This window comes from Schistocerca gregaria, chromosome 6 (genome assembly GCF_023897955.1).
Source record: "Schistocerca gregaria isolate iqSchGreg1 chromosome 6, iqSchGreg1.2, whole genome shotgun sequence".
NCBI classification, from domain to species: domain Eukaryota; kingdom Metazoa; phylum Arthropoda; class Insecta; order Orthoptera; family Acrididae; genus Schistocerca; species Schistocerca gregaria.
This window is the reverse complement of record NC_064925.1, coordinates 332,322,634-332,338,442: the sequence shown is the minus strand read 5'-3', so window position 1 is coordinate 332,338,442 and position 15,809 is coordinate 332,322,634. Positions and strand designations below refer to the sequence as shown.

General features: G+C 35.8%; 1 protein-coding gene across 6 annotated transcripts in view; it reads left to right on the top strand.

The window, feature by feature from the left end:
- LOC126278964 (muscle-specific protein 300 kDa) overlaps window positions 1–15,809 on the top strand; it is a 1,270,985-nt gene that overhangs the window by 825,697 nt on the left and 429,479 nt on the right. For all 6 annotated transcript variants that reach the window (XM_049979256.1, XM_049979254.1, XM_049979257.1 and 3 more), the window contains one exon: window positions 2,320–2,428. In XM_049979256.1, the coding sequence (XP_049835213.1) occupies window positions 2,320–2,428 (109 nt within the window). The remainder of the gene's footprint in view (window positions 1–2,319; window positions 2,429–15,809) is intronic.

Here is a 15,809-nt window from a genome sequence, read left to right as displayed (position 1 = left end):
GTGGATGACAGTGTAATTACAAGACTCCGCTATTGTTTGTAGTATTGCAGTAAGACTGATTAGGGGAATTTATGCAGTCAAATACTGTTGGTACTATTTGATATGATTCAAGAATAATCATTCAGATTGAAATAATAATAATAATAATATTTGTGGTTATAAGGAAGCAGCTACTTTCTTGTCACTGAAACAGTTACACATGGAGCAGGTCTGCTGAACACACAAATTTTTTTTTTTAAAGAAAGTTGAACTTTTTGTTGAAATTGCTTCATCACAAGTACAACCAGAAAAGATAAAGGTCAACACCAGGGGATTAATGAAAGAAATGGAGGAGAAAATGCACATTTACAGAAATTAACACAATCTTATTCTGAATGTGGAATGAATAGAGATGTAAGCTGTGAGAAAAGATTAAAAAATCACAGCTAAGATTCCAGTACCTAAATACTGGTAACAATGAACTTGCTTTCATAGATGAGGTCATGGATGCTTGTTAGTTGCACGCGAAGCTAATATAACTGATTAGAATCTTAGACTTACCAAGCAGGAAAGTGCCAGTAGACAGGCACAATAAAATAACACACAAACACACACACAAAATTACGAGCTTTCGCAACTGGCGGGTAAGGAGTCATTCCAATCTCAGGAGCGGAAAGACTTACCTTAGGGAGAAAAAAGGATAGGTGGAAGTTTCTTTCTATTTGATTAGAGTCTTGTAAATAAAATAGAAAGAAACTTCCACATGGGAGAAATATATTAAAAACAAAGATTCCAAGACTTACCAAGCGGGAAAGCGGCGGTAGATAGGTACAATAAATAAAACACACACAGAATTTCTAGCTTTCTCAACCCACGGTTGCTTCTTCAGGAAAGAGGGAAGGAGAGGGAAAGACGAAAGGATGTGGGTTTTAAGGGAGAGGGTAAGGAGTCATTCCAATCCCGGGAGCGGAAAGACTTACCTTAGGAGGAAGAAAGGACAGGTGTACACTTGCACACACACACATATCCATCCGCACCTGCTTGTGTCTGTGTATGTGCGGATGGATATGTGTGTGTGTGCAAGTGTACACCTGTCCTTTTTTCCCCCTAAGGTAAGTCTTTCCGCTCCCGGGATTGGAATGACTCCTTACCCTCTCCCTTAAAACCCACATCCTTTCGTCTTTCCCTCTCCTTCCCTCTTTCCTGAAGAAGCAACTGTCGGTTGCGAAAGCTAGAAATTCTGTGTGTGTGTTTGTGTGTTTTATTTATTGTGCCTATCTACCGGCGCTTTCCCGCTTGGTAAGTCTTGGAATCTTTGTTTTTAATATATGATTAGAGTCTTGGTTATACAAGAATTTTTGTCATAAATATGTGGCTGACTGGGGGAGGAGAGCTACTGGTTTATAATTTCTGTATACCCGACTGTGTGTCAATGCTGTGGGGTAAATCCCAAACATCTCTCACTGTTGATTATAAGCCAAGCATTGGATGGGGGCATTAAGGTTGTATGTCCCTTGGTAGTATGTGAGAGGATCAAGATGTATGGTGGCACTTGGGTTAATTTTCTTCCACCTTTTCATTCCACATTCATGCCAGTGACACAAAAAAATGCTACATTGTGCAAGCAGTCAAAGTATTTTCACCATTAGATTCCATAGACTTTCTGCTCGTCATTTCTATCTTGATTCACAGCTAGTATGTCCTTTGCCTCTTTGTTACTGCTTGTTGCATTTTTCAGAAATTTGTTTGTATCATTTTGATATATTTGGTGTTATACTTCTTTTTCAGCTTTTTCCTATTTATTATATTTCCCCCAGTTTCTATCCACATCTGTCCAATTTTTTTCCATCATTTGCTATTCTTTCATCATATTTTCCATTCCTCCCCCCCCCCCTCTCCCCTGATGCAACATTCGGAGCAATTAAACTGTTTTGTACCTCACACTTTCCTTCTCCCAATTACTGTGTTTCTGCTGATGGGGGAGGATTTAAAAAGAACAGTAAAGCTAGAGATTTAGCTTTGTTCTTTAATTAATATTTCTCCTTGCACTTTTTTAGTTGTTTCTGCTCCAAAGGTAATAAGCAAATTGTCCTCTTCAGTCACAAATATTAGCAAATAATAGCAGAAAGCGGATTAAAGAAATGCATTCTTTTTGTTCAGTCTTTATTCTCTATGATGAGCAGCTTCATTTCATGGTTTTTGTTTTATGTCTTAAACAGTACCTTGGTATTTTTATACTTGTTTAACATAATTATTGTGTGAGATTCTGCTTTCTTTTTTGTGTCTGGTGCTTTGAAATGAAGATTGTTGAATGATACTCAATTTATTTTTTGCTAACAGATTTAATGAAATGGTGACTTGGATGGATTCAGTCGACAGGAGTTTAAAAAATATAGTCAATGAGGTGAACACACTTGAAGAATTTGAAAAAGAAAGGGCCATTTTCCAGGTAACAACCCATCTTTACTGCTATCTGCTTTTTTTGAATTTTTCATACGATATACCAAGTCTTCTGTTACTTATTAGAGCTAATACTGTGATTAAAATTTGAATGAAACTGGAAAGTAAGTCTGCTAATGTTGCAGACGGTGTTACATTCAGTGTGCTGTAAAGTTATCAAGCAAAAGTATGTGTGAGAGTGCTATTTGAAAAGTGCTTAAATGATTTAATGTCACTAATTTTCTCATATTCATTTTTTCACTGTTATTAGGTTGTACATCATAATTAGAGAAAATTTATGGTCAAATATTTATTTAATCTTTCTTTCCTCAAAATACTTGTATTTAGACTCTTTTGACAAGTGGGGTATACAGCCTCATGTGGTTTTCTAAATACTAATTCCCTGCCATTGGTTCATACCAACATGTACCATATCTCATCATACCAGGCCATTTTTTCCTTGGTTCAAGTATCCAGTGGCATTGATCCTGTGGCCACACAAATTTCTGTGTGCTTTGATACCCAGAGAGCAGAGATAGGTTGTGGCATTTATATCCTATAGTGAGGGGAGGGTTTGGATGATATAGTTAGTCATTGTCCAGCATTGACTTGGCAATTTTTTTGCTGCTCAGTGACCCATCAGCACATTGCTCCACAGTAGTTTATGCATTTTTTATAATCATATTATGCAACACTACGTGTGAAAAGCCCATTGCCTGCATAGCCCCAGAGTTGGAGTGTTCCATTCATTGGGCACCTGCGATATGGCCATGATCAGATTTACTGACACTGTGCACCTTGTCCATACTGTGCTCAATTCTCATGCTAACAGCCAGTGCAGGGCCTGACAATTTCCCATTCATTTATCAAACTGAACTATCCCCTTTGCCGTTTTGACAGGAGTGCTCTATTTTCAATACAGTATTTATCTCTCATTCAGTTGCTTACGAGTCTTTGGCCTCAAACCTAATGGGAATGTATTTCTGGTCCTCTCTCATAAAAATAACATTTCTGTAAATTTACTGGGCACCTTCCCTTTACTAACTGCTAGTTCTCTTCCTCAGTCTCTAAAGAGGAAGCTTAGTTTTATATTATTTAGAGGAAATGATATTGTTTCCACTGCCTTCATACAGTTTACATATGCCAGTTTTGTTTTGGTAGGTGGAACATAAGCACTCAAAAGATCAGAAAATCACAGGATCACTCTCACTTTTCCTATCTCTCTAACTTCGTGAATATAGCCATTGTATATTCTTGTTATCCAAAGGCCTAATATCTGTTAGTCATCACCCATACCTACCCCTTTCCTTCTGCGGTACCCCACTGCATGTTCCTCTCATGTCAAATTCTATGCCAGTCCTCTTCCATATTAACATTTTATGCTCCTCCTTCCCTGAAATAGTGCGCTCTCTCTCTCTCTCTCTCTCTCTCTCTCTCTCTCTCTCTCTCTCTCTCTCTCACACACACACACACACGCAAACTCGCGCGCGCACACACACGCAAAATCACACTTGTACAAATGCATTTGTTGTCGCAAGTAGTCCATATTTTTTTGACATCCACTGGAAGTCCTCTGACTTACCGTTTCCAACTTTATAATACTTTCTTATCTGCTTCATGCCCCATGCATCTTATAGCCTCTTGGCTGCCCCAATCCTTTTGTCTTCTATCAACCTCAGCAACTGCTAATAAACCATCACTGTAGATGGCACTTGGCATGGGAGGATGTGTAGAGAAATTTTCTGATCTAGTGCCATCCATCATTTATTGGAAGGAGGGTGGTTGCCCTTCCTCTGTTTTTCCTTACTATTTTCATCTTGAAACTTCCATTATCACATAAATTTTGTTTTTTAATTCACTGACAGGAACTCATTTTTATTTTTGTGTCATTTGTATTCATTTGTCATCAATTGGCTTACTGAATTTTGTTCACAGATTTATAATTTCAAAACAACTAGTATTTATTTTGTGCTCTGTATATGGTTTTTTAAGTAACTTTTTAGTAGAATTCTTTTACAAACTTTTTAAACCCAGCTGATTAAGTAATCAGTGAAGTAACATCTTAAAGTTACTTTACATAATATAACTTATAAAGAGAAAATATTGATGGGAATAAGTTTTCAACTGAAAACCTGTAATTTAATCTTGTATTTGCCTGCCTTTCAGTGTTAGGTGATTTTAATCTTTTCACACACCTGATATCTATGTATGCCTAAAGCATAATTCAAAATTATTTGTACAGCCCAGCTCTACTTGGGCAACAATAATAAAGTAAATCCTTTCAAATTTTAGTTCTTGAAAGGAGGGTTTTGAATTTAAAAAAACCTGGCAATATATTTTTGAGAAACATAGCCTTATTTTTATCTTTCTTTTTCTCATGCTCTCCTGGGGGAAACAGCTACAGACATTCATGGTAACTTGTTATTTGGCATACTAGTATTAAGTAAGCTTCAAACTTAGCTTGATGCCTAAAAATATTTTAAGACAACAGCATTTTATGTACAATTTGCTGCTTATCCCTCTTCTAGTTAGAATAGATATGTCATGACTGTTGGACAACAGATATTGAAAGATAGTTGCTTTGTTTATATTTTCATAGACATTGAATTGTGAAGGTGACTAATAATACAGACTGAGAAAAAAGTGTTGAACTGAATGATTTCAGTCTGTGCTCAATGTAAAGAAATCTCCCATTTGAGTGCAGATAACCAAATTTCAAAAGTTTTAGAATTACTTGTATATTTATATTAGTTTCATGTACACAAATTAATGAAGCAGACACAAATGATCAGAATTAAATACAGGTTGCAGGGAGAAAATCAAAGTAATTACTTTGAGCTCAATCAGGCGGTGAGAAATTAATTTTATGTTGGAGAGGCACTTTCAAATAAGAGCGAAAAGGTTAGGTAGCAAGATGTGAAAATGTGAATTACTTCAGTAGTAAAGCAAATTCTTCTGCTGATTGTAGCACTCTGGGAAATGTGAATTGTCTACACAGAGAACCAAGCTCTTTTGTTGAGACACAAATTATTGTGTGCATTGTCTCATACAGAAACAATACACTTAAGATTACTTATGCTAGAGGATGCTGATTAACATTTTAGTTGTACGTGAACAACTAAGATGTTACCATTGAATCTGGACATTGACTTGGTTTTGATATTGGACCTATTGTCTAGATTTCTAGAAAATGACTCACATGTTTGTTCGTTAAAGTTTAGTTTCACGCCAGAAGACACTCATTTGAGTTGTTTTGATTGTAAATGTTGTATTCAAAGGTACTATTTATGTTTATCAAGTAGAGGAAGAAAATAGTGAGCTATAAATGAAATATATGTGAAGTAGATTTTTCATCGGTGGATAGGCCATTTGCACTTACATGAAGAATGTTGGGACCAAGTAGAACTGACATTAGTGAAGTGTCAGATGGAGGTGATGATGTGCATATTTCAAACAGTCCATGAAGTTGCTATTGTTTGTAATACATGGAAAATGCTTCTTTCTGATGTATTGGTCAGTTTGTCCAGCAGCAGATTCTGTAGCTCACATTGGAATGGCTACGATTGGAGAGCCATAACAAATATTTATGCAAAAGAGATTAAAAATCTGCTCATTGGGGATGATAAATATAAGTGTAGTTGTGAATATCGAACTCCTTTTAGAGTGTTTTCATATCCTTCTCTAGTTCTTTTTATCTACTGCCAGCCTTTTCACACCTACACACATGTTCTTATTATCCCATGAGAAATACTCCCATTGTTTGTTTTATTTTTAGCCATGGTTTTTCTCTTCACTATTCCCTTCAATTTCCTTGTTGCCATAGCAATACCTACCAATTTTGTTAACAACCTTACAGAAACATTGTTCCTCACTTGTTCTCTGTATGGCCTCTGCATTACATGAGGCAGAATTTAGGCTAGACGTTATGTAAGTTGAAAAAATTTGGAAGATGTTGTAGAGTTTCTAACGTTTTTTTCAACTCTTTAGTACCATTGTGGTACAACATTTGCCTATTTACTGATTGATAGTGTAACTATTTCTATTAAAGGATTGAATGATACATTATTCAGTAGGGACTGGAGTGGAGTCTTTAATAAACAAATAGTATTTGATGAGGTTAATTTTTGAAAAGCGTGTCATGATTAGCACAGAGAAAATGAAAGAAGATTCACCCTGAAAAAGAAGGCAGAAAAATAATCGCGGCAGTTTCTCATTTGTGTTTGCTCTTGAGAGGGAACTGCATCTGACTGAGATACCAGTAAAAAGTATAAAATTCTGTAATAAGTGCAGCAGCTAATCGCTTTTATTCAAAGTAAAACCAGCATCAAATCGGATGATTTGTTATGGGGTAGAAGGGACCAACATGGATGACTTTGTTGAGACACTGTGTTCACTTACATGATTCGGCAGCAACTGGATGAGATTCAGTTTGTAACAGAGGATTTGGAGCAGTAGTGGGAGACAATAGATAACCCATTGGCAACAAAGAGAGCAGCAGTGCTGTGAAGCCAACGAGAAGCTGGAGCTTTTTTGCATGGTGCATTGCCTGATTGTTTGATTTACCACTGTCACACAGTTAATATGCTACAGAGGCCCTGTTATATAAGGTGCTGGCAGTTGAAAACGTTTGTGAAGAGAAATAAACCATTGGGTATTATGAGTAGAGGGATAAGTTTGTGGACCTGGCCTGTACAGAGCAGTTTGACTGGGATAATGCTAAATATGTTGGGTATTAGTGTATTAACAGGAAGAAAAGGACCACTGAGTGAAATTAACATTCCTACAGCACTTAAGTTAGTTCATGGAGTGCAACAAGTACACAGTAAAACACCACAATGGAAAGAATAAAGCGTGCAGAGAAAAAGAGAGGAAGTGTTACAAGATATAAATTAGCGAAGAATATAAAATAGTGGGAAGAAAGAATAGACAAAATGTAAAATGGTGTGGATGGTGTCGAGTTATAGAAGCCTTGCTGTGAAGTAGTTCTGGGCACCTTCAAACTTTTCATGTACTTTGGTTCCAAATTGTCTTTATTTGTTTAAAATTTCATTTTGTCTCGAGTCACACTACACTTTTGATTTAGTTTCTGCTCATAAGGATTAATAATTGTTTCGGAATTGGAATATCAGCTGTTACAGTGCTTTTTCTTCATAATGTCCACTACAAATGGTTTGCATATTTTTGTTATCATGTTGACAAATAGTAATTATTTCTGAGCTATATCAATCATTGTCAACTTTCCTTTCTTTCTCTTCCTTTTTTCCTACAGCTCCCAAAATGACAAAAGTATGATATGGAAATCCTAAATTTTTTCTTGAGTTACAAGACAAAGTGTAGGCAATCTCACAATTGCCATATAATCATAAATGTAGATTAATTGTCTTAATATTATGAAAAGGAAAGTTGCTACAGCCAACAAAAAGATTCTCACAATTAAGGCTTTTGGCCATTAAGGCCTTCGTCACACACACACACACACACACACACACACACACACACACACACACACCAGCATGCGCGCGCTCGCGCGTATGCAAGTGCAACTCGCACACACGTCTGAATTCTCTGTGTGTTGTGTTGTGGTGTGTGTGTGTGTGTGTGTGTATGTCGTCTATTGTTGATGAAGGCCTTAATGGCTGAAAGCTTTAATTGTGAGAGTCATTTTGTTGTGCCTATCTGTGACTCCAGCATCTCCACTATATGGTGAGTAGCAACTTTCCTTTTCATAATATTGTTTCAATCCATCCTGGATTTTCCATTGTTTGATTAACTGTCTTAAGTAGCTGAATATCATGTGGAGGAAGAAGAGTGATGTTTGTAAAACTGTACCCCATTTTTAGGATATCCAAAACTGTTGGTTCATTTGGAAATACTGTCTTCTGTACTTTATGGAGAAAAGTTATATGGAGAAAATTTATTCAGTGGTGTAGTTAAAACAGTGTGTTCTTAAACTGAAATGCAGTTGGATGTTGCTCCTGATACACTCTGTATGGGGAGCTGTAACAGACTTTCCAAGCATTTATTTGTCTTGGTTTTGTATTCTTATATTACACTACCCATATTCAATGGTAAACTATTCTGTTTGATATTTGTGTAAAGTGATTAGCTTCTGTTTTTATGTTATAGTTTAATTTGTTACTATATTATGATGACAAAACAAATGGCAATTTGCATAATAATTAACTCACAGTTTGTACTGATAGTTTTACTACAAATGGAATTACTGAGAAGTGAAGTTTGCTGTTTTGGTTTTGCCATAATTTTGAAATAAAACTTAAGTCTATTTTCCAGTATTACACTTGTTTTAATAAAATTCTGTACTAGAGATTCACATTATTCTCTTTCTCATAATGGATTTCATTTATTGTGATGGAAGTCATTAATACTGCGTATCTGAATGTAAAAGGCTAGTGCCATGTGAAGCAGACTAAACTACACATTTCTAGATTATGCTTTTAATGCAATCAGACTAGTTGAAACAAACATGAAATTTAGACATAAATGTATGTATGTAGAACTTACATGAAAGCAGCGTACTTGTAATCCATAACATTTCTCAGAGAGTTAAGTTATATTTTCATGGGTCTGTAGGAAATTTTATAATTATCGGATTAGGGGAAAACAGTCAGAGAGCGTCAGAAAAAATTTACATAAAAATGTGGCAGTCAACAGCGCATATGCAAAGAAGTTGGCAAAGAAGTTCACAAAATTACACATTTATTCGTACAAATAATAGACAGTACAGTGAAACATGAGAACACTTTAAGTTTATGTGTATTGTTAATTATTATTTGAAATAATACTATTAAGAATTAATTATTTGAAAATGCTTTGCTTCAAAAACATAAATAGTGAATTGTGGAAAACTGCATCTGGAACATCACACTTTTTGGGTACATTGCATTGACCATAAGCGTGGACCATTTGAGGTATGAAGTTGGAGACTCCTCTTAAAGATAAAATGAATGGATATAACAACTAACCACAGAATCTTCAAAAAATTGGTGATTAAAGAACTATAAGAAAAAGAAGAAATTGGTTTGTAATAGCTCCAGATGATGAGCTGCTGATCAGTTGAAATATTGCTGGTTACAAAGAAGATTTGAATCTGGGTACACATTAATTGTTGCTTGTATTGCATGTAGCTCTCCTAAGAAGAAAAAAGTAAAGCTGTCCTCAAGCTGAAGGTTGGTTTGAGCACTGCAGTGCTTTATGAGGCATGGGCTTCTGCCAGTCACTTAGTTCTGAATTGCAGAATAGTTGTGTGGATGTAGATGAGGCTATTGCAGGTGGTATTCCTTAACCTTTTCTGTACTTTGAACTGACGTACCCACTAGTTACAGGCAAACTTACAGTTTAATCTCCAAACCACCCTGCAGCATGACATTTTTCACATTAACAAATGTTACCAGAGGGGAGGGGGTAAAAAGAAAAGTATAATTTCGATTACTAGTCTGCCACTTATCCACAGAGCCACACAGCCAAACATCCTAGAATAAGTTCTTATAAATTTCATGGGGTATTGACATAAAATAAGGGGAGTAGGCTTTTATATGGTTGTTGCCAACCCTCAACGTAGTTGCACTAATACAGTTCCATCTATTTACTGTGCAGACAGCCATAGGAGTCATTGCTTTAATTCAATAATGTCTTGACTGTTGGGCTGAAACCAACAGCAATGATTTAAAAAATTGTTGCTCCTGCCAGTTGTGAAGTGACTATTATAACTCAATTTTTGTGTGCAAAAGGATCTGCAAGTGCTCAGACTTCTCAGTTGTTGTTCCTAGTTTATGGGTCAACACAAAGAAGTGCAGGAAAGATCAGACAATGACATGGAGACTTTAAAAGAGGAGTAAAAATGTACAAGGTCCAGGTTCAGCATTCAGACCAACAAAATCGTGAATAAGAGAACTACACACTGTAATCTGATGATTAATGATTGGTGCTCTGGCTGATAAAGTTCATTATGTTGGCTGCAGTAATATTTACCCAATTGTCCTGGAAAAAAAAGTCATTATAGTGGTGCCATTAACTTTGAAAAAACTGAAAAAAAAAAATCAGTTGACCTTCTTACTTGAATAAAAAAACAATGGCTGTTGTTTCCTGATATGAGGACGGTATTATTTTGGTAGATTTTATGGAGTTTGATTCAAAATTTACAGCTGAAAGCTAGAGCAAAATGCCCACAAAACTCAGATATGCCATCCTAATCAACGGCGTGAGAAACTATTGTCTGAGGTAGCCCTCCTCCACAACAGTACAAGTCCCCATGCCACTGACGTTTTGAGCATTGGCCCTACAGACCCAACTTAGCACCCAGTGACTGTTATTTCTTGCATTTGAATCTGTGGCTTGGTGGACAACAGTTTGAAGATTATGAAGAAGGCAACACCACTGTTGTCAACTGGTTAAATTTCGCACTGTAGAACTCCTTTGTAGATAAGTTGAAGATGCCAGCACAGTATTACAAGTCACTGGAAGTGAATGACAATGGTAAAGTTAAGTAGGTTTGTAGGAAACTAAAGCTACCAATAAAAACTTTTTCTAAAGAATTTTTTCTCCAAACAGTTTTTATTTTTGGACTACTACTCATTCCATGTTGGCATATCAATAATATTATGAAAAGGATAGACATTACAAACAACTGTTGCACATAAGCTTTCAATGAAGCCAACACACACACACACACACACACACACACACACACACACACACGTTTGTGGGTTAGAGGTGTGCTTCATTGTGTGAATGTGTATGTTTTTTCTGTTTCTGAAGTAGGCTTAGCTAAAAGCTTATATGTCAATAGTCTTATTGTCGTGCCTGTTAAAACTTAGAGTGTCATTTTTGCGCTGAGTAGCAACCTATCCTTTTCATAATATGATGAAATTTTTTTAGGCATAGACTTCTTCCTGTGTTTGGGAGAAAATTTCTTTTAAAGCCTCTTTTCATGCTTGTGTAATTACATGTGAAAATGATATTCATAATATAACCATGATTGTCTCATTTGGTAGATTTATTTATTTATTATTATTATTTATTCATCTGTAGACAATAAATACTCTATGGGTGTTGCCCAAAAGTACATGTAAATTTATGGGAAACAATTTAAGGAAAAGGAACATACAAAATTTTACATTAAGTAGTACAAAGAATAATAGCAAAAAATGTAAAAGAATAATACTTGGTCATACAAGACACAGTAATACAACTTTTTATACATGTATACTAACAGTATTATACCTGCATAGTCTGTTTGCCCTAAGGTTTTACTTTTGTCTTCCCAAAACAGGAAGCCCTTACATTCACTACAATAATTCAGTAAAGATTTTACCACACTCAACAGCTGTCCATCAGATATATAACAGAAACTTTAGGGGATGAAAGACAGTGTTTTCAGTTTTGCCTTACTATAAACATTATCAGAATTATGTAGTGGCCTAAAGAGTCATTTACTGAGTAAAAACATTGTTCAAGTAGAAATTCTTTAAATGCTACTTTAAATCTGTTTTCATCTTCTAATTTCCTGATGTTGGCTGACAGTCTGTTGTAGAGTGTTGTACCAATATGGGACACATGCCTTTGTGTGTGTGTTCTTTTTGTTCGCTGAATATGGAGTGCTGTGTTGTTTCGGGTATTGTAGTTATGCAAGTTGGCATTTGTCTGAAAATCTGCAAGGTGGGCCCTAACATAAAACACTTTTGTGTGTGTGTCTGATTTGTTTTAGATGCCAAGTGGTGGAACCCCAAAATATTATTCTGTATGTTGCAAGAGACTGAAAATAGCCAAAATATGCCATCCTGGTACCTTCTGCAGTACAAACATTTGCAATAATTACAAACATTTGCAATAATTTTAAGAGCAAAACAGGCTGAGTTGAGTTTCTGCACAAGTTTCTTTAGACGGTCATTAAAATTAAGATTTTCTTCTACATGAATTCTCAGCAATGTTGTTGATGCCACTCTATCTATAGCCTTGTCACCCAACAACAGATCAAGTTTTACATTTTGACATATTTTCCCAAACTGCATATAATTTGTTTTATTTGTATTTAATGTCAACCAGTTTGCATTGAACCAAGTGTGTACATTCTTTATTATTTGATCAGTAGTTGTTTGCAGCATTTGGTTTGGTGCACCTATTAGCACACTAGTGTCATCTGCGAATAATATTGCCTTTGCTGCTCCATCTGAAGTGTGAATGTCATTTATGTAGGCAAGAAACAACAAGGGACCTAGAATATTGCCTTGCGACACTCCTGTGTCCACTTTTTTGCATATGATACCAAATTTATTTTGTGGTTGTAGTAATCTGACATCAGTTCAATAAAAAATCTGTTATTTATTTCTTTCCATCATTCATAGTTGTAATATGGAAAGGGTAGGTTGCTACTCACCATATAGAGAAGGCATTGAGTTGCAGACAGACACAATGAAATATACTGCTAAAATATTAATGCTTTAGGACAAATTCCTACTACTACAATAGAAAACAAATTCACATTCACACAAGCACAAATCACACACACACACATGGCCACCTTCTCAGGTCCCTAGAGCCTGACAGCAACTATGTCTGATAGAACATCAATTTAGATTAGATTAGATTAATTATTCATTCCATAGATCCACAAAAGAGGGGATCCTCCTGGATGTGGAACATGTAAGATAAACACATTACAAAAATATAATTAGGAAAACTTGAGTTTCATTTATTTTAATGATCCTCAGTCAATAAACAGTAAAATTATGTAAATGAATTAAAATTAAACTTCTGATATTTACTGGTTTAATACTGACATCTGCTTTCATTAAATCCATCATTCACACAGTAGCTAGTTACGTGGCTATTGCAACCAATTATTGCCAAAAATTAAAGTAAATTATTCATTTCAATGATCCTCAATTAAGAACAGTCAAATTATGTACAAGATTTAAAATTAAACTTCCATTATTTACAGACTTAAGACTTTCATCTGCTTTCCATACATCCATCATTCACACAGTAGGTAGTTACTTGGCTGTTACAACCAAGTATCGTCAAAAATTCAAGTACAATAAATTTTCATTAAAATGGTCTACTGCACTTGTTGAGAAATCAGGGATAGGTGGTGGTGGTGGTGGTGGTGGTGGTGGTGGGGGAAGGGCATTAAGTTGGGGGAGGAGGGTAGGGATGAAGGATACAGCTGGGGGAAGTTGTTAGTGCTGAGTGGCAGAGTATGCGGGGACATTGTGGAGACAGGATAAGGCTGTCAGGTTCAACAACTTCCCAGTGCTGCATCTAACAGCCTTAGCCTGTCACCACAAAGTCCCTGCACACTCCCCCAGGCAGCACTAACATATTCCCCCACCTGTACCTAGTATCCCTCTTGTTCCTCACCTCATGCCTTTTCATGACCCCCACCACCCATCCCCAATGGACGCAGTCGCAGTTAGGCTGTAGCACACCAAGACAGTGGCAATGTGTGTGTGTGTTTTCTACTACAGGAGGAGGACTCAGTCCGAAATTTTTAATATTTTAGCAATCTTTTTCATTCTGCCTGTTTGCGACTCAGTGCCTCCTGTCTATGTTGAGTAGCATTTAAAGTTGTCAAAACAGGAAGGAACCTATCAATACCCACAGATACACTAGATAGGCAAAAAATAGCATTAACATAAGTTTTAGAGCTGTCAGTTCCATTTATTAAGTCAGAGTGGCATTTAGGGATATTTGGGAAAGTACAGGAAAAATGTAAAAACTGTTGTAGTCATTTGGAAGTATGAATCAGTGCAGGAACAAGCCATGGGAAGTGATTTGAAAAAGCTGTAGGCTTTTGTAGCTAAGATTCAGAAGAGGAACAGACACATAAAGAATTTAATGTTTTGTCGATATTGGTGTGGTGTTCATTGAGCACTGACTTATTGTGACAGGGATAGTGGGAGGAATCAGTGTTGCCATCTTGCTGTAATCAATCCAGCTTTTGTCGGATATAGTTCATGAAATTACAGAAAGTTTAAATAAGAATGGCCAGGAAGGCTTAATGCCAAATTGGAATGTGGTGTATTAAGCAGTGAATCATTCAACAATAAGATTTAGATCACCATTAGATTAAAATTATAATAAAAATTGTAGGTGGGATATAAAAAAGGAAATAAGTAAGAAGCATAGACAATCATTTGTGAGTGAGAGCAAGACTGCTACTGCTTTCTTTTGGTGATGATGCCTGACTTGTGTACAGCTGTGCTATGCAAATGGAACTTTATATATACATATGCATATATGTATGCATAATGTTTTGAAACTCTGTTTCTATATTCTGTTTATTCACCTTCTGTTTTTTTCTAATTTTCTCTTTCATTCAAATAAAGAAACAACTGTTTGTGAACAAAAGATGTTAAATACCTGTTCAGTTTGTGTTTCTGTTTGTATGCTTGTTATAGTCCCTTAGCATGTTATAAGTAGCCAGTCTTCTCCATTACTACATACCTTCATGTTGTTCTTTGGTGTTTTGAGCCACCTATAAAATACTGTATTAGTACCCAAAATTGCTTTCCATTAATGTTAAATTGACAAATAAGAGCATAGCGTGATACTTGTACGGAAAAGTGTGATATTGTCTCCAAGTATGTTCTAAAATCCAGAGTATTGTGTGTTGAAATTCTTTAGTACTGGCATTTAAAAGTTTTAATTATATTGCTCTATAGCTTGATAATGCTGCAGAAGCAACAGTCTGTGAATTAAATTGATAAAGAATAGGTTCTCATATGTAACTAACTGTCTATTAGATTTTTGAAGTCACCTGTAATGGAAAATATTTTTGTCAATAAACTTTTCAGAGTGGGGTAAAAAGCAAGTACCTCCCAGCAGAAAGAAACTGTGTACCATTATCTGGTCTTACTTGATCGTGAACTTTGGTTCCTTTTACTGTTGGCAACATAGACCTTAATGTGAATATTATCACTTTCCTCTCTTCAGTATATTTATATGACACAGGGTCATAATCAAACCCAGTTGACTCTCCACAGAAGATGTTTAGAAGTCTCAACACAGTGCAACATAAATAATCTACAGCTTTCTTTTTATAGTGAGTGTAGACCGGGCTAAAAAATGATTTGTCATTTTCTGTGATTATCCTCTGATAATATTTATATTTTTTCTCCTATTAGTGAACTATTAAGTAATGATAGGTAATTGTTATTCAAAGCAGATGTGTAAGCAAATAATATTAAAAACTTCAGTTTTACTGTGCTTTTGGCGCCAGTTGCATCCTGGAGGGAAAAAAAGAAATCAGCAAAATAGAGTGGCACAGGATATCGTTAGTATTATTCTGCTTTTGCGGGATGAAACATTTCAGTAGCGTAAAATATGATTACTGGAAAAAATACTGCGAATTGTTGTGATCTAAGAACAATACC